The sequence below is a fragment of the Aotus nancymaae genome, unplaced genomic scaffold (assembly GCF_030222135.1).
Source record: "Aotus nancymaae isolate 86718 unplaced genomic scaffold, 86718_ANA_hifiasm-v0.15.2.pri h1tg000122l, whole genome shotgun sequence".
In the NCBI taxonomy this organism is placed as follows: domain Eukaryota; kingdom Metazoa; phylum Chordata; class Mammalia; order Primates; family Aotidae; genus Aotus; species Aotus nancymaae.
The window spans coordinates 1,450,020-1,472,895 of record NW_026988537.1 but is presented as its reverse complement, the minus strand read 5'-3'; the positions used below and the strand labels follow the sequence as shown (position 1 = coordinate 1,472,895).

Here is a 22,876-nt window from a genome sequence, read left to right as displayed (position 1 = left end):
TTCTGTTGGTTGCCGATTCACTCTAATGACTGTTTCTTTTGCCGTGCAGAAGCTGTGGAGTTTGATTAGGTCCCATTTGTCTATTTTGGCTTTTGTTGCCAATGCTTTTGGTGTTTTGGTCATGAGGTCCTTGCCTACGCCTATGCCCTGAATGGTTTTGCCTAGGTTTTCTTCTAGGGTTTTTATGGTGTTAGGTCTTATGTTTAAGTCTTTAATCCATCTGGAGTTAATTTTACTGTAAGGTGTCAGGAAGGGGTCCAGTTTCTGCTTTCTGTATATGGCTAGCCAGTTTTCCCAACACCACTTATTAAACAGGGAAGCTTTTCCCCATCTCTTGTTTTTATCAGGTTTGTCAAAGATCGGATGGTTCTAGATATGTTGTGTTGCCTCCGAGGCCTCTGTTCTGTTCCATTGGTCTATATCTCTGTTTTGGTACTAGTACATGCTGTTTTGATTATTGTAGCCTTGTAGTATAGTTTGATGTCCGGTAGTGTGATGCCTCCCGCTTTGTTCTTTTTGCTTAGAATTGACTTGGCTATGTGGGCTCTCTTTTGGTTCCATATGAAGTTTAAGGTTGTCCTTTCCAGTTCTGTGAAGAAGGTCATTGGTAGCTTGATGGGGATAGCGTTGAATCTGTAAATTACTTTGGGCAGTATGGCCATTTTCACGATATTGATTCTTCCTAACCATGAACATGGAATGTTTCTCCATCTGTTTGTGTCCTCTCTTATTTCATTGAGCAGTGGTTTGTAGTTCTCCTTGAAGAGGTCCTTTACGTTCCTTGTTAGTTGTATTCCTAGGTATTTTATTCTCTTTGTAGCAATTGTGAATGGCAGTTTGTTCTTGATTTGGCTCTCTTTACGTCTGTTATTGGTGTATAGGAATGCTTGTGATTTTTGCACATTGATTTTGTATCCTGAGACTTTACTGAAGTTGCTTATCAGTTTCAGGAGATTTTGGGCTGAGATATACAATCATGTCATCTGCAAATAGAGACAATTTGACTTTCTCCTTTCCTATTTGAATACCCTTTATTTCTTTTTCTTGCCTGATTGCTCTGGCTAGAACTTCCAGTACTATATTGAATAGGAGTGGTGAGAGAGGGCATCCTTGTCTAGTACCAGATTTCAAAGGGAATGCTTCCAGCTTTTGCCCATTCAGTATGATATTGGCTGTTAGTTTGTCGTAAATAGCTTTTATTATTTTGAGATACGTTCCATCCATACCTAGTTTATTGAGGGTTTTTAGCATAAAGGGCTGTTGAATTTTGTCAAAGGCCTTCTCTGCATCAATTGAGATAATCATGTGGTTTTTGTCTTTGGTTCTGTTTATGTGGTGAATTATATTTATAGACTTGCGTACATTGAACCAGCCTTGCATCCCCAGGATGAATCCTACTTGATCATGGTGGATAAGCTTTTTGATGTGCTGTTGCAGTCGGCTTGCCAGTATTTTATTGAAGATTTTTGCATCTATGTTCATCATGGATATTGGCCTGAAGTTTTCTTTTCTTGCTGAGTCTCTGCCGGGTTTTGGTATCAAGATGATGTTGGTATCATAAAATGATTTGGGAATGATTCCCTCTTTTTGGATTATTTGGAATAGTTTCAGAAAGAATGGTACCACTTCCTCTTTGTAGGTCTGGTAGAATTCGGCTGTGAACCCATCTGGACATCGGCTTTTTTTGGGTGGTAGGCTCTTAATTGCTGCCTCGACTTCAGACCTTGTTATTGGACTATTCAGGGTTTCGACTTCTTCCTGGTTTAGGCTTGGGAGGAGGCAAGTGTCCAGGAATTTATCCATTTCTTCCAGGTTTTCTAGTTTATGTGCATAGAGTTGTTTGTAATAATCTCTGATGATAGTTTGAATTTCTGTGGAATCTGTGGTGATATCCCCTTTATTATTTTTTATTGCATCTATTTGGTTATTCTCTCTTTTCTTTTTTATTAATCTGCCTAGTGGTCTGTCTATTTTGTTGATCTTTTCAAAAAACCAGCTCCTGGATTATTGATTTTTTGAAGGGTTTTTCATGTCTCTATCTCCTTCAATTCTGCTCTGATCTTAGTTATTTCTTGTCTTCTGCTAGCTTTTGAGTTTTTTGATCTTGCTCGTCTAGCTCTTTCAATTTTGATGATAGAGTGTCAATTTTAGATCTCTCCTTGCTTCTCATGTGGGCACTTATTGCTATATATTTTCCTCTAGAGACTGATTTAAATGTGTCCCAGAGATTCTGGTATGTGGTGTCTTCCTTCTCGTTGGTTTCGAAGAACATCTTTATTTCTGCCTTCATTTCATTATTTATCCAGACACATTCAAGAGAAAGTTCTTCAGTTTCCATGAAGCTGTGCGGTTCTGGGTTGGTTTCTGAATTCTGAGTTCTACCTTGATTGCACTGTGGTCTGAGACTGTTTGTTATGGTTTCCGTTCTTTTGCATTTGCTGAGGAGTGATTTACTTCCAATTATGTGGTCAATTTTAGAGAAGGTGTGATGTGGTGCTCAGAAGAATGTATATTCTGTGGATTTGGGGTGGAGAGTTCTGTAAATGTCTATTAGGTTTGCTTGGTCCAGGCCTGAGTTCAAGTCCTGGATATCCTTGTTAATTTTCTGTCTCATTGATCTAATATTGACAATGGTGTGTTGAAATCTCCCACTATTATTGTGTGGTAGTCTAAGTCTCTTTGTAAGTCATTAAGAACTTGCCTTATGTATCTGGGTGCTCCTGTATTAGGTGCATATATATTTAGGATCGTTAGCTCTTCTTGTTGCATTGATCCTTTTACCATTATGTAATGTCCTTCTTTGTCTCTTTTGATCTTTGTTGCTTTAAAGTCTATTTTATCAGAGATGAGAATTGCAACTCCTGCTTTTTTTTGCTCTCCATTTGCTTGGTAAGTCTTCCTCCATCCCTTTATTTTGAGCCTTTGTGTATCCTTGCATGTGAGATGGGTTTCCTGGATACAGCACACTGATGGGTTTTGGCTTTTTATCCAATTTGCCAGTCTGTGTCTTTTGATTGGGGCATTTAGTCCGTTTACATTTAGGGTTAATATTGTTATGTGTGAATTTGATCCTGCCATTTTGATGCTAGCTGGCTGTTTTGCCCGTTGGTTGATGCAGATTCTTCATTGTGTTGATGCTTTTTACCATTTGGTATGTTTTTGGAGTGGCTGGTACTGGTTGTTCCATTCTATGTGTAGTGCGTCTTTCAGAAGCTCTTGTAAAGCAGGCCTGGTGGTGATGAAATCTCTTAGTACTTGCTTGTTCACAAAAATTTTATTTTTCCTTCACTTATGAAGCTTAGTTTGGCTGGATATGAAATTCTGGGTTGAAAGTTCTTTTCTTTAAGGATGTTGAATATCGGCCCCCACTCTCTTCTGGCTTGTTGGGTTTCTGCTGAGAGATCTGCTGTGAGTCTGATGGGCTTCCCTTTGTGGGTAACCCGACCTTTCTCTCTGGCTGCCCTTAGTATTTTCTCCTTCATTTCAACCCTGGTGAATCTGACGATTATGTGCCTTGGGGTTGCTCTTCTTGAGGAGTATCTTTGTGGTGTTCTCTGTATTTCCTGGACTTGAATATTGGCCTGCCTTGCTAGGTTGGGGAAGTTTTCCTGGATAATATCCTGAAGAGTATTTTCCAGCTTGGATTCATTCTCTTCATCACATTCAGGTACACCTATGAAACGTAGATTAGGTCTTGTCACATAGTCCCATATTTCTTGTTGACTTTGTTCATTCCTTTTTACCCTTTTTTCTCTAACCTTGCCTTCTCGTTTTATTTCATTGAGTTGATCTTCGACGTCTGATATCCTTTCTTCTGCTTGGTCAATTCGGCTGTTGAAACTTGTGCATGCTTCGCGCAGTTCTCGTGTTGTGTTTTTCAGCTCCATCAATTCACTTATATTCCTCTCTAAGTTGTCCATTCTCATTAGCATTTCGTCAAATCTTTTTTCAAGGTTCTTAGTTTCTTTGCATTGGGTTAGAACATGTTCTTTTAGCTCACGGAAGTTTCTTATTATCCACTTTCTGAAGGCTGATTCTGTCATTTCATCACACTCATTCTCCATCCAGTCTTGTTCCCTTGCTGGTGAGGAGTTGTGATCCCTTGTAGGAGGAGAGGTGTTCTGGTTTCGGGTGTTTTCCTTTTTTGCGCTGGTTTCTTCCCATCTTTGTGGATTTATCCACCTGTCGGCTTTGTAGTTGTTGACTTTCTGATTGCATCTCTGAGTGGACGTCCTGTTTGTTGTTGATGAAGTTATTTCTGTTTCTTAGTTTTCCTTTTAACTGCCTGGCCTCTCTGCTGTAGGACTGCTGAGGTCTACTCCAGGCCATGCTTGCCTGGAGGTCACTTGCAGCAGCTGCTGAACAGTAAAGGTTGCTACCAGTTTCTTCTTCTGCTTTGTCCCAGAAGGATACCTGCCAAATGTCAGTCTGAGCTCTCCTTTATGAGGTGACTCTTTGGATGTACGGGGGTCAGGGAGCTGCTTGAGGAAACAGTCTGTCCTTTATATTAGCTCAGGTTCTGAGCTGTGAGCCCTGTTGTTCATTCAGAGCTGCTGGGCCGGTAAATTTAAGTCTGCAGCAGCAGGACTCATAAACCCCCTTTTTTTTCCCAGGTGTTCTGTCCCAGGGAGTTAGGGCTTTATGAGTTTCCGCTGTGCTGCTGCCTTTTTTTTTTTCTTCAGGGCTGCCATGCCCACAAGGAGGCAGCCTAGTCACTCTCAGCCTGCAGAGGCTTCACTGAGCTGGTGTGGGCTCCGCCCAGCTGCCGTGTGAATTTCCCTGCAGTCCTGTTTATATGGGTGTAGTTAGAACTGCCTCAGGAACAGTCGCCTGCCTCTGTACTGACGGACTCTCTCTGTAATGGTGGGTTGCCTTGGCAATGGTGGGTTGCCTCGGCAACTGCAGGCTGCCCCAGGAATGGCGCACTGTCTCTGTAGTGGTAGAGTGCCTCCGTAATGGCGGACACCCCTCCCCCACAGAGCTGGACCGTCCCGGGTTCAGCTGTGCTTGCTGTGAAAGTCTCAACCCAGAGCGTTTCCAATTGCTGTTTTTTTGTTTTTGTTTTTGTGGGGGTGAGACCAGCCGGGCCTGATCACCTGGCTCCCTGCCTCAGAGCCTTTTGTTTTTTAGTTGAACGGTTGGCTCTCTACCAGGTGACCTGGTTGCCTGTTGAATAGGCGCCGGGATCTGTGTGATTTCCCATGCGGCAACCCACTGCGCCGGCTGAAACCGTGGCTCTGAAATTCGTGGCACTTTTCTGCCCGGGAATCTCCTGGCCTAGCTCCCTGTTTCAGCTCCCCTTGCTGACTAAGACAGGACACAGTCTCGTTTACTCTGCACTGGGAACCGCTGCGCCAGGGCACAGGCAAAGCAGCCGCGCCAGCCAAAACAGCCGCCCTGGTAACCCTTGGGGCTCCTCTGCCTCGGAATCTCCTGGTCTGTGGGCAGTAAAAATCCATCTGGAAATGCGGCGTCCACTCACCCTCTGCGCTTTCACTCGGACCTGGCATCCTGAGCTGCTCCTAACCGGCCATCTTGGATCAAAAAAAGCATTTTTAAATGGCATTTTACCTATGCAGAGCTCAGGAAAATATCTGCACAAGTAAAACAGAAATATTAATTTTAAAAGTTTATATTGATATACTTGTAATTAACTATGTTTTCTCTTTGATATGTGTATAAGAACTAAAAATGAGCCAGGCGCGGTGGCTCACGCCTGTAATCCCAGCAGTCTGACCAAGGTGATCAGATCACGAGGTCAAGAGAATGAGACTGTCCTGGCCAACATGGTAAAACCCCATCTCTACTAAGAATACAAAAATTAGCTGGGCACACACACCTGTAGTCCTAGCTACTCGGGAGGCAGAGGCAGGAGAATTGCTGGAACCTGGGAGGCGGAGGTTGCAGTAAGCTGAGATCGCACCACTTCATTCCAGCCTGGCGACAGAGTGAGACTCTTTCTCAAAAAAAAGAAAAAAAAAAAGAATTAAAACTATAGTTCATCTTTAAGTTTCAGAATTTTTAAAATGTTCAAAATTTCTGTCGATCTTTATTTCTCCCCAGTTATTCGCTCCCATTTTGAGATAATAAAATTCACTATTAGAAAAATAAGTATCTTACTGCTTCCTTGTATAGAATTACCTCTCATTAAATAATGGGGAGAAAAGAACTGAGTTTCTAATAGTTCACATTTATTGCATTCTTTTGCCAGGCCATTTTTCTAAGCACTTTCATATACTAATGTTTTTTATTCTTCACCACAGTCCTATGAGGTAAATATTATTTTACTGATGGGGAAACTGAGGCATAGAAGTTCCTGAAGGTTACACAGCTAGTGAACAGCAAAGCCAGGATCTATAATCAGGCAGTCCAACTCACTCTTAATCATCACACCAGATTTACAAATCTATTTTTAAAAAATTAATTTAAAGAAAGCTTTTATCTTTAGCTGTATTAATTTTGTAAGAGCAGCAAAAATTTCAGTATGTCACTGGTTTTTCTTAAGTAGTCTTTTTCTTTTTCTTTTAAATGTTATTTCTTTTTTTAAGAGACAGATCTTGCTCTGTTGCCTAGGCCGGAATGCAATGGTGTGACCACAGCTTACTGCAGCCTCAAACTATTGAACTCAAGCAAGCCTCCCACCTCAGCCTCCCGAGTAGCTAGGACTACAGGTGTGCACTCAGCTAATTTTTAAATTTTCTGTAGAGACAAGGTCTCACTTTTGTCAGGCTAATCTTGAACCCCTGGCCTAGAGTAATCTTCCTGCATCAGACTCCAAAAACTGCTGTGATTACAGGTATGAGCCACTGCACCTGGTCCTACTTTTAACTTTTGCTAATATGGGAAACTAATTTTAACTAGGGTACTGATAATTCAGGTATTATTGGGTTTTTTCTTCAGCACTTGGCATAATTAATGTTGGGCTGAATTACCCTTATAGAATTAAGTAATAAAATACAAACTAGTTTTATTTCTCAAAAAAATCATTTAGGATCAAACATAAACATCTACAAGGTAGCCAGTGGGAGTCAATAAGCAAAATCCATAGGAGGCCTGGAAGAAAACATTTAGGACAATCCATCACTGCTTTTGAAAACAAAACAAAACTTAGATTTATCTCAATTGAAGGGTAGGTTGGCAGTCATATTTGCATATGAATTGAACCTACGATAAAATTACTTTTAATAATGTATAAATATTAAAGTTTATTACGAGTTACGTATATAGGTTTTTAATTCTATCCTTTTCCAAAAATGAGGTCACTAACCATAAATTACTGAGTAAATGCTAAGCATGTCTAAGTTATACTTGAATGTATATATTTTCAGTTTGCCTCTTTCCCAGTAAATTATAAATTATCTTTCAATACTAAGGAAATTTATGGGTAAGCTGCCCAATTATTATAAACCATGTTATTTTTTTGTTTTTTGTTTTTGTATTGTTGGTTTTTTTTTTTGAGATAGGATCTTGCTCTGTCACCCAAGCTGGAGTGCAGTGGCATGATCATGTCTCATTGCAGTGTCAGCCTTCCAGGCTCAAGCAATCCTCTCACCTCAGCCTCCCAAGTAGCTGGGACTACAGGTTCCAGCCACCATGCCCTGCTAATTTTTGTATTTTTTTTTGTAGAGACCGGCTTTTGCCATATTATTCAGGCTGGTCTCAAACTCCTGAGCCCAAGTGATCTGTCCATCTTGCCCTCCCAAAATGCTGGGATTACAGGCATGAGGCACCACAGTTGGCCAGTTACTTTTTTTTTTTTTTTTTTTGAGACGGAGTTTCACTCTTGTTACCCAGGCTAGAGTGCAATGGCGCGATCTCGGCTCACTGCAACCTCCGCCTCCTGGGTTCAGGCAATTCTCCTGCCTCAGCCTCCTAAGTAGCTGGGATGCGCCACCATGCCCAGCAAATTTTTTGTATCTTTTAGTAGAGACGGGGTTTCACCATGTTGACCAGGATGGTCTCGATCTCTTGACCTCGTGATCCACCCGCCTCGGCCTCCCAAAGTGCTGGGATTACAGGAGTGAGCCACCAAGCCCGGCCCCTGTTACTTCTTATTTCTACTGTTAGTTGCTTTTCTTTTCATCACAAGTAGAAGCACAGATAACTAAAAACATGTACTTTTTTTTTTATACAGTGTAGAGACTGAAGTTGGTGATTACATGTTCTGCTTTGATAATACATTCAGCACCATTTCTGAGAAGGTGATTTTCTTTGAATTAATCCTGGATAATATGGGAGAACAAGCACAAGAACAAGAAGATTGGAAGAAATATATTACTGGCACAGATATGTTGGATATGAAACTGGAAGACATCCTGGTCAGTATGGTCTTCTAATAAAATAAAAACTATTAATAACATCCAGAGGTCTTACTATGGTAATAGGCACTGAACTAAGCATTTTATCTGCATTATCCAGGAAAATCTGTTTCTAATTTTATTTTTGCCATAAATACTTTGACATCATTTCAAGTATCAGCTTAATTTTACTTTATATTCATACAGCCCGTTTATAGCTTTCAAATCATTTATCTGACCAGGGCCCTATTATAAAAATAGCTTTTTTCACATGTGCAATTTAGACTGCATCTTGGTAAGCTTGTTTTATAAATGTGCAGTTGGAATTTTTAAAATTATAAATAGATTATGCTTATAATTATATAGTAGGCACATCAAAAATGAGATGTTTTCTAATTTCATAACTATTTTGTGGTATTAAAACAGGTGTTTTACTGAATACTAAATTGGTCAGACTTACAAATAAGAAAATATTATTATAAACATAATGCATTATATAATAGGTAAATATCTAAAGTTTTATCAATTGGGCTTTTAAAAATGAAATCATTTGCCAGGCATGGTAGCAGGTACCTGTAATCCCAACTACTGATAAGGCCGAGGGGGAGATCATTTGAGCCCAGTGTGAGGCTGCAGTGAACCATGGTCACACCTATAAATAAATACTGCACTCCAGCCTGGGCAATACAGCAAGACCCCCATCTCTAAAAACTTAATCATTTGGCCAGGCATGGTCTCAGGAAAAAATATCATTTCCTTTGGTCGTCTAAGGGCTAAGAAAGAGATAATGTACGTAAAACTCCTGATGCTATGCTACTCAGAATGGTTTCATGTTACCTATTTTCAATTCACAGTAGCTTTGTTCCCTTGTTAAATAACTACTTATAAACAATATGTTGGGAGAACTATCACATAACCTTACAGAGAATCTCTAACGTGATATAAATGGTACCTGCCTCTTAATTGAATTGTACAGCCATCTATCTTAAAATTGCATTTGGATAAAACACATAAAGCATATTCGGAAAAAAAATTTTTTTTTGAGACAATGTCTCATTCTGTTGTCCAGGCTGGAGTGCAGTGGCATAATCATGGCTCATTGCAATCTCAACCTCCTAAACTAAAGTGATCCCCCACCTCAGCCTCCCACGTAGCTGGGACCACAGGTGGTGCTACCATACCTGTCTTTTTGTAGAGGCAGAGTCTCTGTGTGTTGTCCAGCCTAGTCTTGAACTCCTGGGCTCAAGGGATCCTCCTACCCTGGTCTCCCAAAGTTCTAGGATTACAGCATGAGCCACTGCACCCAGCCTCATTTTTTAATTAAGTTAAAATTTCTGAGCATTCTTTAATAATAAAATTATTTCGTCTCCAGGAATCCATCAACAGCATCAAGTCCAGACTCAGCAAAAGTGGTCACATACAAACTCTGCTTAGAGCATTTGAAGCTCGTGATCGAAACATACAAGAAAGCAACTTTGATAGAGTCAATTTCTGGTCTATGGTTAATTTAGTGGTCATGGTGGTGGTGTCAGCCATTCAAGTTTATATGCTGAAGAGTCTATTTGAAGATAAGAGGAAAAGTAGAACTTAAAAGTCCAAACTAGAATACTTAACACTGAAAAATGAGGCAGAAAAATGCAAAACTGTTACAGTCAAGATCATTAATGGTCTTCTCCAAAATATTTTGAGATATCCTAAGTGTGAAACAGGTATAATTTTAATGTGAAAGTTAAGACTTCACTTTCTGTGCAAGTAATCCTGTTGATCCAGTTTACTTAAGTGTATAACAGGAACATTTTGCAGAATATAGGTTTAAGTGAATGAAGCCATATTAATAACTGCATTTTCCTAACTTTGAAAAATTTTGCAAATGTCTTAGGTGATTTACATAAATGAGTACTGGGCCATTTTGCAACACCAGTCTGTCTTTAACAGGTTCTCTTACCCAGAACTTTTTTTGTACAAGTGGCAGTTACAAATTAACTGTGGCAATTTTAAGTTACAAATCATCTGAGAATTACCTAATTATGGACTGAATAAATCTTCAGACTGCAAAAGCCCAACTTTTCTCTATTTACATATGTATCTCTCCTATAATGTAAATAGAATAATAGCTTTGAAATACAATTAGGTTTTTGTGATTTTTAAAACCAAATATATTTCAATGTAACATTAGCAGAAAGTATTAGTCTTTGTACTTAGCTTACATTTCAAAAGCTGACATTTTGACGAGTCTTAAAAATGCAAATGCAAAGTTACACTTATTAAAATTAGGATATGTTTTCTCTTTGAGATGAAGGATATAGTTTAAAAGCTTCCTCCTCCATAGGGACACATTCTTTCTAACCCTTAACTAAACAATAGGATTTTTAAATTAAATGTGAGGTTAAAAAATTATTTTTAATATTATCTGTCAACAGTATCTGTCAACAGTTAATTATGTTATGTTAACTTTAACATGATTGCTGACTTGGATAATACATTATTACCAGCAGTTGTGAAGGAAATATTGCTAAAATGATCTGGGCCTACCATAAATAAATATCTCCTTTTCTGAGTTCTAAGACTTATCAGAGGGCTGGGCAAGGTGGCTCACACCTGTAATCCCAGCACTTTGGGAGGCCGAGGGAAGTGGATCATGAGGTCAGGAGTTCAAGACCAGCCTGACCAACGTGGTGAAACCCTGTCTCTATTAAAAATACAAAAATTAGCTGGGCGTGGTGGCACACGCCTGTAATCTCAGCTACTCAGGAGGCTGAGGCAGGGAATCACTTGAATCTGGGAGTCAGAGGTTGCAGTGAGCCGAGATCGCACCACTGCACTCCAGCTTGGGCGACAGAGTGAGACTCCATCTCAAAAAAAAAAAAAAGAATGATCAGAAACAAGAAAGAATTTAGATAAACTTGAGAATACCTAATCCAAAATAAAATTCACATAAGTAGAACTATAAATAAATATTTAGAATCTGATTGGCTCATCATGACATCCTAATCAGAATATAAATAAAAGGAGATTAATTTCCAGTTAACTGGAAGAAACTATTTGGCTGTGGGTTTTATTTTCTACAAGAATTCTCGTTTGAATTGTTTTTGTAAGTATTCAGATACATTTTGTGAAATGTAATCCCTACTGTAAGGTTTAGCACTGGGTGTATATATTGTTAACAATTTTTATTATAACTTTTATACACTGGCCTTTCTGATCACTTTATTTATTGACATTGAAGTAAGAATTGGAAACATAGACTCCCAAGTTTTGAATACCTAAATGTGAATAACCCATATATACAACCTTTCTCTGCCATTTAGCTTATTGAAGTCTATGGGGTCTTAAGTACTAGTAATTTAACTTCATCATGAATGAACTATAATTTTTAAGCTATGCCCACTTATAACATTGTTTATGATTATACTGTGCGTTAGAAACAATCAACTTAAAATTTGGGGTATAGAACCCTTCAACAGGTTAGTAATGCTGGAATTCTTGTTAAGCAATAATGATAACCAGATAGAGTGATTTCATTTACACACAAAGTAGTTCAAAAGGAGATAGATTTCCTTCCTTCTTAGGCCACTGGGAGAAGAGCAGCTTAGATATCCCTGCTCAAAAGCTTTTGAAAAATTAGGTAAGTGCCATATACAATCAGTTACCTTAATTGGCCAAGAAAATGCTTCAAAGTGTCTAGGGGTAGCCTTTGCAACACTTGGAGAACAAGGGTTAATAAGATCCTTGCCGATGAATAACCCTCCCTTTTGCCCTTTCTGTTAAATTTGTAATGAGAAGGAAATTTACGGTACCATAACTAATAAAGCAGGGTACACATATAAACTACTGCATCTCTTCTATAAAACTGTGATTAAGAATTCTACCTCTTATATACGGCTGTTACTGTACTATACTCTCTGACTCCTAACAATGAATTTGTTACATAATCTACATATATGACTTGTGCCACTGATCTTAAACCTATGATTCAGTAACTCCTTACCATACAAAAATAATAATAGCTTCATTTGGAAAAGAATTTAGGAGTATGAAGGACAATTATTTTTATACACAAAGTATAAAGACTGAGATATTTAAGAGGCATAACCAAAAAAGCATAATTTGTAAACAAACAGAGTAAAAATCTGTAATATTCCTAAAGACATACCGTTTATCTGCTTCATATGGTTTTTTTAATGTCACTATTCTATTTCTAAATTAAAGTTATGCTAAATTGAGTAAGCTGCTTATCACTTAGCAGCTCATTTTATCTTTGGTTTTTAATATATAAATTTTTTAAATATTACAATATTTAAGGCCCAACCAGTTTCCATAGTGTAGCAGTTACCATGTTTGCCTCACACTAAGGCCTAGAGCTTGCTCTGATCTGCATTTGGATGATTAATGTTGTGCTGTTCTTTCATGTGAATGTCAAGGCATGGAGGTGTTTGTAATTTTATGGTAAACTGAATCCTTCTGAAACATAATGTCTTAACTGAGCATTTATAATTTCATGTCTCATCAAATGAAAATTCTTTATCTGAAATTTTAAAAGAAATTGATTCAGCATGTAAGGATTTTTGGTCTAAAGTATAATAATGCACAGTGTTGCTCAAACTGCTTTATACTTGTGAACAGCCATCTTAAATAAGCAATGTATTGTGAGTACTGAGCTGAATATATATAATAAAAATTATCAAAGAAAGTTACCTGCCAGTCATTTGTAAATGTTGTCTACTCCTTAAAACCTTCCATCACCTCAATCTTAGTTAATAATGTGCTCTCCTCCTGTTTAAAAACCCCTCCACCTTTTGAAACTCTCTACAGCTCTTATTACACGTCATTCTACTTGCCACTGGAGTTCTGTTTCTGTATGTACTTATTCACCTGTTGCCTAAACATGCATTGTTCTTAAAAGGTACAATTTTTGCTCAAAATATATGAAAGGAAAGATAATCGGTTCAAAAGTTTAGAATGCTAAATAACCACCCAGGGAACTTACCCTGCTCCTCTACCCCAGAAATTGATTCTTTAGGTCTGGAATATGGCTCAGGATTCTTAATTTTTAATTAACACAATATGGAATCCTGTCAGTTATCCTTAGATCATTTGCTAGCTAGGTGATCTTGGGAAATCAAAACTCCTTTGAGACTATTTCATTTTCAGAAATATTTTAAGTAACATCTTAAAACTTGGTGAAATAGCATACAGGAGAATACAATGCTTGGTGTAGGTTGCTATGTTATTATTTGGTCATTTCCCCCAAACCATTCAGACAAGCCACTCTTCTAGCACAAGCTGGTAGAAATCCTTAGGTACCTTTCTGCTTCTGCAGTGCTGTCACTTTTACATGTCTAGGCTTCTGGAAGGCATCTGTCATAACCTGGAGCTATACTATACCTAATGTATATCCAGGGAATGGGCACCGATTAAAGAATCCAGAGCTGGGATGATGTTACATAAGAGAGGGCAGGTGAAGATGAACTCTGGATCCCTGTATCTGAAAAAGGCAAGAAAATGCAGGGCAGGGAAAATCCTGGAGGTCTTCACTGACGATGAATTAAAAACCTAATAATGTGACAGTTTTAAAAACAAAAACCCTCCTGTTTTAGTACTTGGGTTGTTTTTGTTTCTGTTTTAACAAGCTTAGAGATTTATTATTGTTCCTTTTATAGAAGATAAGAAATAGGAAAGCAGTAAAATGAACAATGAGAGTCTATTATCCAAACTGAGAAAGATACTAGTCCCCAATCCTGGAAGTGTTAAGTGGCAGTAATGATCAATTGTTATAAAGGGGATTGTTACTATGGCTTATATCAAATGGGAGGCTGGACTAAAATGGGCGGCTGGGATAAATTAACCTTTCTACTCTTGATTTCAATTCTAAAAGGACAAGTAATACCATTGCAGAAAAAAGCAGAAAGAAGAGACCGTTCCAAATGATAAATTTTAAGAGTTGTTTGTTTTGCTAGGATGCAAGAGAAATTGCATAAGTGGATCACTCACATGTTGCTAGTGAGATATGAAATAATAGAGCCACTGTGGAAAATATTCTTGGCAGTTTCTTATAAAAGTAAGCATGCATTTAACATATAACCTGGCACTGGTACTACTTACCAGTTATTCCTGAGAAGTAAAAACTTAACATTCACAAATGTTACATAGCACCTTCATGTATAATAGCCAAAACCTGGAAACAACCTGGATGTCCTTCAAGGAGAGACTGAATGGTTTAGTATGTCCACACCAGGGAATACTAAACAGCAATGTGAAGGAACAAACCACTGATACATGTAACAAATTGGATGGACCTCAAGGGAATTATGCTTGGGGGCTGGGTTATACACTGTATGATTCTGTCTTTGTAACATTTTTAACACAATAATAAAGCTATAGAGATGGGAAACAAGATTCATGGTTGCCAAGTTTTAGAGATGAAGGGAAGGAGAATGTGGCCATAAAGGGAGCCTTGTGGTGGAAAAGTTCTGTAGTTTGACTGTGGTGATTACAGAAATACATATATGAAATGTTGCAAGTATAGCTAAAACATATTGTTAGTGCATTGGTATATACATATTTCTGAGTGATTATTTTAATTTCACCATGTTGCCAAGACTGCTCTTGAACTCCTAAGCTCAAGTGATTTGCCCACCTAAGCTTCCCAAAGTGCTGGGATTACAGGCATGAACCACCATGTCCAGCCTGTTTTTTCTTATGCAAACATACTTATGATCAAGTTTAATTTGTAATTAGGCATGTTGAGATTAAAAATAGCTAACAAAATAGAATTACAACAATACATTATAATAAAAGTTATGCAAATGTGGTTTCTCACTCTCAAAGTACCTTGTACTCACCCTTCTGAAGCTGTGAAATGTCATACAATGCCTACCCGAAGAGATGAAATGAGGTGACTGAGTAGGTATAAGTGATGCAGTTAGGCTACATTATCATCAAAATAGTCAGCTTTGGGTGATCCTGGATCATTGGGCCAAGATAATGTCGATGGTTACATGTAAGGAGCAGACAATGTCGATGGTTAGGGATCCTCAATAGTTAAAGGATTTCTATTTTTGGGGTCTTTTTGCTGAAAAATTTTGGAAGAACATTGTAACCAGAAGTTGTTGACTCTTTTCAACTCATCAAAGTGTTGCTACAGAGACTAATCCTTTGGTGATCATACTGGTGACTTTAATGCTGTCTTCCATTTGAGGATCATATTCGATAATTCTGTCCTTTAATGTCTGTGCAATTCAAAACACTTTGGCAAATTTTATTAATGTCTATGTTGGTGATTCTGCTTCAGTTTCTTCATCTTCCTCTCCCTCTGTAGATGACTCAATAAGTTCTTCCAATTCCTCATCTGTAACACTTGATAGCCTTTGATATGCTCTTCTTCATCAAGCATGTCAGCAAATCCTTCTTCACAAAACTCGTCTTGCTATGTGATTTAAATTTGCCATGGGCTCCCAGGAAGCCTTTAAATCATTCATTATTTCATTCCACATTCTTTCAGCAGGGATTTACCTGTTTCTGGTTTTAATTCATCCACTGCAGCTTTGATGAATGTTATTCCATGAGCAGTAGTGAATGATTTCCAACACTGCATTATATACATTATTAGGGTCTGCAGCAATTGCTGATAAAATGTGTTCAAGTAGTTGTATGTGGCCTTGACAAACCGAATGATGCCCTGGTCAGGGACTGAAGCAGTGAGGCTTTATCTGGAGGTAAAAATGCCACCTCAACATTTCATTTTCATAGCAGACAGATTCAGGATGGATGGCCAGATGTACTGTCCATTATTAATACTTTAAATTCCAACCCTTTCTCTTCCAAGTATTTTTTCACTTCTGGGATGAAGCATTGGTGGAACCATTCCATAAAGAAGATGGCTGTCACCCCTACTGATTATGTTGACAGGACACATAATTGTTTTATTTTCAAGAGCACGTAGGTTCTTTACTCTACACTCTACACCTCCCTTTATCATATGCCCTGCAGCAATGCCGTATAGTACTAGAGTTAATCTGTTTTTCCATGTTTTATGCCCTGATGCCACCTTTGCACTTTAATGAATGTAAGTTCCTATTGGGCATCTTCTTCCAGAAGGGCCCAATGTCACCACAATTAAGACTTGCTTTGAATGGTATCCTTTCTCCTTAATCAACTTCAACTCTGCTGGAAATGAGGCAGCAGATTATTTATCATCAGACACAGCCCTTCAGTAATTCTTAAATACTTCAGTCCAAACCTATTCCTGAATCTGTGTAACCATCCTTATTTGCAGTAAATAGCTTAGTATCACTCATGTCAGGGGATCCCTTGCTAAATGTTTGTATAGGCCTTGTGCTTTCGGTACAACACCCTGATGTCAGTTGGAACACATTTCTTTTTGTTCATGTCTTCCACCCACAAATTTAACCCATTTATGCCAGAGGTTGCAAAAGTTTTTTGTGAAAAATCAGACCTTGGGGATGACCTTGAGCAGCAGAATATAACTCCCACAGGCTTAGCATTCCAATAATGGAACACCAGGCATAAATGGATTGATGTCTTTTTCATCTTAAAACTAGCATGAATGTTTTTCCTTCGCAATTTCATGAAGATTCATTCTTACCTTAGATCTTAGCAATCTCTGCACATGTTTTTTTTCTCAAGTACTTTCACCTTTTCAGTTTATGACTTATCTTTGGCATATCCAATTGCCATCTTCTCACCTGGGGGCCACTATACAGTAAGGGTTACCTGAACACAAGCATTACAATACTGCAATAGTCGATAGGATAACTAAGATGATTACTAAGTGTTTAATGGGTGGGTGGCATATACAGCATGGATAGGCTCGACAAAAGGATGACTCTTGTCCACAGTGGGACAATGAGAGTGTGAGATGTCATTACACTACTCAGAATGGCTCATTTTATATTAAGTTCAGTGCAACTTCTTAAAATGTCTGTTAAAAGTATATAATTTTTAAAATGTTAAACCAAAGCTTTTACCATATAGACCATCTCTCTCTCTTGCTCTATGTGTGTGTCAGACACACACACACACACACACACACATATATATATATATATATATATACTGTTGTTGAGACAGAGTCTCATTCTGTCATCAAGGCTGGAGTGCAGTGGCATGACCTCTGTGCACTGCAGCCTTGACATCCCAGGCTCAAGTGATCCTCCCATTACATCCTCCCAAGTAGCTGGGACTACAGGCATGTAGAGATGGGTTTTTCAGGTTGCCCAAGGCTGGTCTCATCCTGGGCTCATGTGATATCTACCCACCTTGGCCTCCCAAAGTGCTGGTACTACAGGCATGAGCCACCGTGTCCAGCCTAGGACAGTAATTTTAAAAATTCATGCTACTTCTAAAGAGAATGATCTGAATTAAGTTCCATGTTATGATGGTTATTTTCAGTACAGTCTAAGTCTTAACATTCTTAATGGTGAAATTACACATTTTGGACATAATAGTAGATATGGCCTTATATTTTGCTTATTCTCTGTAAAGAATTTTAATCCACTTCTTCCTTTTACCTTTATGCTGTATTTCTAAGTTATCCAACTTGAGCTTTTTAAAGTCAGAGTATGCTAATGGAATTATAAAAATAACTTCAATGAGCTTAAACCAAAATATAAATGGTGTTTTGTTCATTTTGCTTATCTATGAAAACTAGCATCTTCAAGTAGCAGATAAAATTTGATCAGAACAAACAACATATAGGTTCTTTAGAAAGTATTCCTGAATAAACGTAAATTACATTTAAAACCACGTGAAGCTGGGCACAGTGGTTCACGCCTGTAATCCCAGCACTTTGGGAGACCAAGGCAGGCAGATCACTTGGGGCCAGGAGTTCAAGATCAGCCTGGCCACCATAGCAAAACCCTGTCTCTACTAAAAATACAAAAAAATGGCTGGGCGCAGTGGTTCACGCCTGTAATCCCAGCACTTTGGCAGGCCAAGGTGGGCGGATCACTTGAGGTCAGGAGTTTGAGACCAGCCTGGCCAACATGGTGAAACCATGTCTCTACTAAAATATAAAAATTTAGCTGGGCGTGGTGGCGCATGCCTGTAGTCCCAGCTACTTGGGAGACTGAGACAGGGGAATCACTTGAACCGGGAGGTGGAGTTTGCAGTGAGCTGAGATCACGCCACTGCACTCCAGCCTGGTGATAGAGTAAGACTCTGTCTCAAAAAAAAAAAAATCCAATTCAAGCTACTTTTAACCACAGAGTGCTTGCATTAAAAAATTAAATAACTACCTTTAAAAACATTTAAGGCTAAGAACACTGCTTTCAAGAAACTGGTATGTAGGTCTAAGGTTAATATTTAATATTATTCAAAGAGTTGCTATATGTAAAAACCAAGATCACACCACTGCAATATAGCCTGAGTGACAGAGCGAGACAGTCTCTAAATAAACAAATAAAAGCACTTGAGTCTTAAGTACTTTTTAAGTCCTTAGTTTTAAAATATATTCAAATGTTTGAAAATTATTTCAAAAATGTCAAGAGAGTGACCCTATTAAAACAAATTAAATTCTACCTTCCATATAAAAGCAAACCATTACAGGTAACTTAATTTTATAAATTTAGTTATACTTATTTATCCAAGATCATGAAACAAATCAAATTTAATCAACATTATTAGTTGAATTTGGTAAAACAGTTATCTTAGAAATTTACTATAATTATTTGAAGTTTGACAATCTTAGTTGTAGATAAACAATTTCAGCACTTAAAGTACTAAAAAGTTTAGCAAATTACTAATATCAATTCTTGCATCCATTTAACCTATAAAGTAGTGGGAATTAATATTGAATTGCTACTCTGGTAACATCTCCATTCTATTCCTTTAGGCTTCTTTTATGCCTGTTAAATATATACATGTAATAAAACTATGCCATGGCAATTTGCTGTTCTCTAAAATGGTACTATTCTTATACAGCAAGTCCCTACTAGGCAAAACACTATTTTTTCTTTCTTAAAACAACACACAGAATACATGAGCCAACACTAGCAGTAGTCTTACACTACCTATCAGTTAACAGAAAACCATGGTGCTATGTTTGGCCAGGCAGTTTCTGCCTGGAAGTGTTTTAAGAAAATGTGAAGACCAATTAGAGAGCTACAAAATAACCAACTTACTTATTCTCGCCCACATTACAGTTACAGCTTAATTATCCAGCAGCCACATTTCTAAGTGTCTCAAGCACTTATATTTCATTAAGTATAAAGAATAACTAACTGAAAAAATACATATTTCCAGTGGTGAACAATTTGTTTTAAAAAGCCATTTACATTTTTTCAGAAGTAAACTACTCTCAAAACCTCATCTAAAAAATCAGAACTGTGGTTTGTAAAAGGTTTGAACTTTATTCATGTGATTATTTGTCCCAGAAAGCCTTGCCTAAATTCTTTCCACCCTATAACAAATTAATGTTTAGAAACTATGTGGGAGAGTAGAAAGCTGCCCAATGCACTATGAATAAACATGGCTTATTAACATAGGGATTTTGAGAGAAGATATGTAAAAGCAGAAAAATATAAAAGTACCACATAGCCTGTCATTAAGTGTAAGGACAAGATTCCTTACCTACATCCAGATTCCCATGAGTAGCACACCGTATTATAGCAATTAACAATAATGAATCTTCATAATCTCTCAGTAGAAAGGAAAGGTAGGAAAGGTTAACATGTTATAAAAATGGCATTTTTCAAAGTATGAAATATTCAATACATTCTAAAACATGCTTCAGTGAAAACGCATCCTCAATGTTTCTGGTCTTCAAATGCTTTAAAAGTTGTTTACGGAACAAACTACAGTTTATAAAGAATGGGTCTCTAATGACACAATTCTTCCTTGGAAAATTCCTATCAACTTTAACCCCAAAAATCTAAGATATAACATTATGCAGAATTACAATAAAACTTTTAAAACCAACAGACCCTTTATAGAATATGCTCTTGGATTCTGGCAGGAACTTGGTGACAAAAGGATACAGAAACCAAAACCATGCTTCCACAAGTCTTAGATGAACCAACAGGCTTTCCCTTCCAAAACTCTTTCCGACAAACTTCATTTCCTTAAGCTTCGATGTCTCCTCAAGAGAAAAGCTAATATTCAGGGATACCTCTCACTAAATCTCTTATCTGCTTATTACCATCTCAAATTCTGTATACAAAAAAACCCTTACATTCTACAATAGTATTAAAGACAATATATTCAAGTGTCACTTATTAAAACACTAATTATAATATGTCACTCAGGACACATCACTAATCCAGGATGCTATTAACTTATTTGACTTGAATTTATAACTACATTTTAATTATAATGTATCAAATTACACATGTAAATTAACTCATATAAATTCAGAAAAGCAATGTAATCAATTTTTTTAAAAATCATTCAAAAGTCCTATTTTCCAGCAAAAGTAAAATGTTTAAAAAAAAGTTAATTTCTTTTTTTAAAAATTTTTTTCAGAGACAGGGTCTCACTCTGTCACCCAGGCTGGATTGGCATGATCATAGCTTGCTGCGGCTTTGAACTCCTGGGCTTGAGCAATCCTCCCGCTTTAGCTTCCCAAGAAGCTAGGACTCCAGGCATGCACCACCATGCCCAACTGATTTTTAAATTGTTTTATAGAAACAGGGTCTTACTACGTTGTCCAGGCTGGTCTTGAACTCTTGGTTTCAAGGGATCCTCCAACCTTGGCCTCCCAAAGTGCTGAAATTACAAAAATGAGCCACCTGTACCCAGCCAATTAATTTCTTAAACTATTGTTGATGAGTTTAAACTTCTGCTTGATATGAAAAAAATTACTTTAGCTTCTAGAGACTCATTTAGATACTGTCAACATTTTTTCTTTTTAGCATTTGACATTTAATGATGGGGTAAATAACCTTGGTTAGAATTAAACTAATAAAATATAAACTAATTTAATTCTTCAAGCCCAGGCCATACATAAAAGCACTGAAGATCAAAGGTAAATATCCACAAGGGTGCCAGTGACAGCCAACAGGCATGTGCAAACCACCTCTCACAAGACATTTTCAAGATCGAGCAATCAGTCTTCCAAAGCACAGTTAGCCATTTGCCATGGTTTTGTAGCACAGATATTATACATATTTTATATATAGTTCCATGAACTCACTGTCAAAGCTGCCTATGTGACACCTAAGAAAACTCAGTGAGAGTAATACTAAGACATAAAGATTTTTGTTGGATGGGTTGGACTTTGGAGGACCACAAACCATTATCTAAGGTTTTTTGCCCCCCTTCCCAACAAATTTTTGCCCATTTATGGATGTGATCACCCACACTGGGAATACATGTCATAGGGTTATGAGAAAAAATGGATTAGACACCTTTTAGTAAATACAAAGAATAGAAAATAGACTGATTTTCGAGCAGGATATATTTTTACCCAAAAATATATTTTATCATCTGTGAAAGTTAAAATGGTTTGTTTCCTTGCCTAAACCCAGTGGAAAGGTATCTTAAATGACACATCACATTTTCTGAAGATGCAGGACAAATAAAAAGTTACTAAGAATACAGTTTATACACTCATCATCTCCCATAAAGAGAAAATGCCAGGGGAGCTAGCAAAGAGGGATTTTGTTGAGTAGAAATGAGAGGAGGGAACAGGGAAAAAAGAGTAAGCTAGTTAATTGTAATCTTATTCTAAGTATAAAGAGAGAATAATATTTCGTTCTAGCTATTACTGCAAGAAATTTTTATAAAAGTTACAAATATTGTACCTGTTCCACCTACTTGTTTTACAGAGAAGCAATCAGTTTGCTTTCATAGCTTCTTCCATCTCCTCAGACAGACAGCTGGTTTTCTAACTGCTACCAATTAGAAAAGAATCCATAATCAGATAAAGTTCTTATCTTACATTTCATTGTCCAGTTTTTATTTTTCTGAACAAGACTAATCAACTGCTACAGAAAAAAACCAAAGGAGACTATGGGTGTGTGCATTCACTGAGGTACTCAAATATAACTAAGAAAAATTTCCCCACAAAAACAGGGCTTAAAAAATAAAAAGACCAAAAAACTGTTTCCCAATGCTGCACTAGCATCTTCTTTTGTCATCACATCCTCATTCAAACAACTGTAGAACCAGATTGTAAAACAGTCTGGTAGAATTGCCTAAGTCAGATCATATTCCAACCAAAATTCAATAGTGTCTAGTAGAAACTCAATAAAGTAGCCCGAAACAGCTCCACCCCCAACACGAATAATAGAAATCTACTGAACATATACATTATAGAAACCAAGCATGCAAACTTGGACATATCTTGCAAAAAAAAAAAAAAAAAAAAAAAGGAGGCGGGGCACCCTCAACTCTAACACATCAGTGAACATGTAATTCTGTTAAATACTTAGTAAAAAATATACATAGCAAGATCTGGTTTCATCACTCTTACATTAAAATTTATAGGGTACCTCTGATAGCTTATATTCCAGCTCTAGTTTGGTGGTCTAAGGGTCTAGGAATATAGATTTATCACTTAGCAGAATATTTATAAGAATGTATATGTTTTGAATAAAAATAGAATTACAATTAGGAAGGTA

The 22,876-nt window shown here is 37.5% G+C and overlaps 1 protein-coding gene across 1 annotated transcript in view; it reads left to right on the top strand.

The window, feature by feature from the left end:
* Positions 1-12,998, top strand: part of TMED5 (transmembrane p24 trafficking protein 5) — a 34,504-nt gene extending 21,506 nt beyond the window's left edge. Inside the window, exons 3-4 of the mRNA XM_012460035.2 lie at positions 8,135-8,318; positions 9,670-12,998. Coding sequence (XP_012315458.1) covers positions 8,135-8,318; positions 9,670-9,888 — 403 coding nt within the window. The 3' untranslated portion in view covers positions 9,889-12,998. The remainder of the gene's footprint in view (positions 1-8,134; positions 8,319-9,669) is intronic.
* Positions 12,999-22,876: the final 9,878 nt, after the last annotated feature.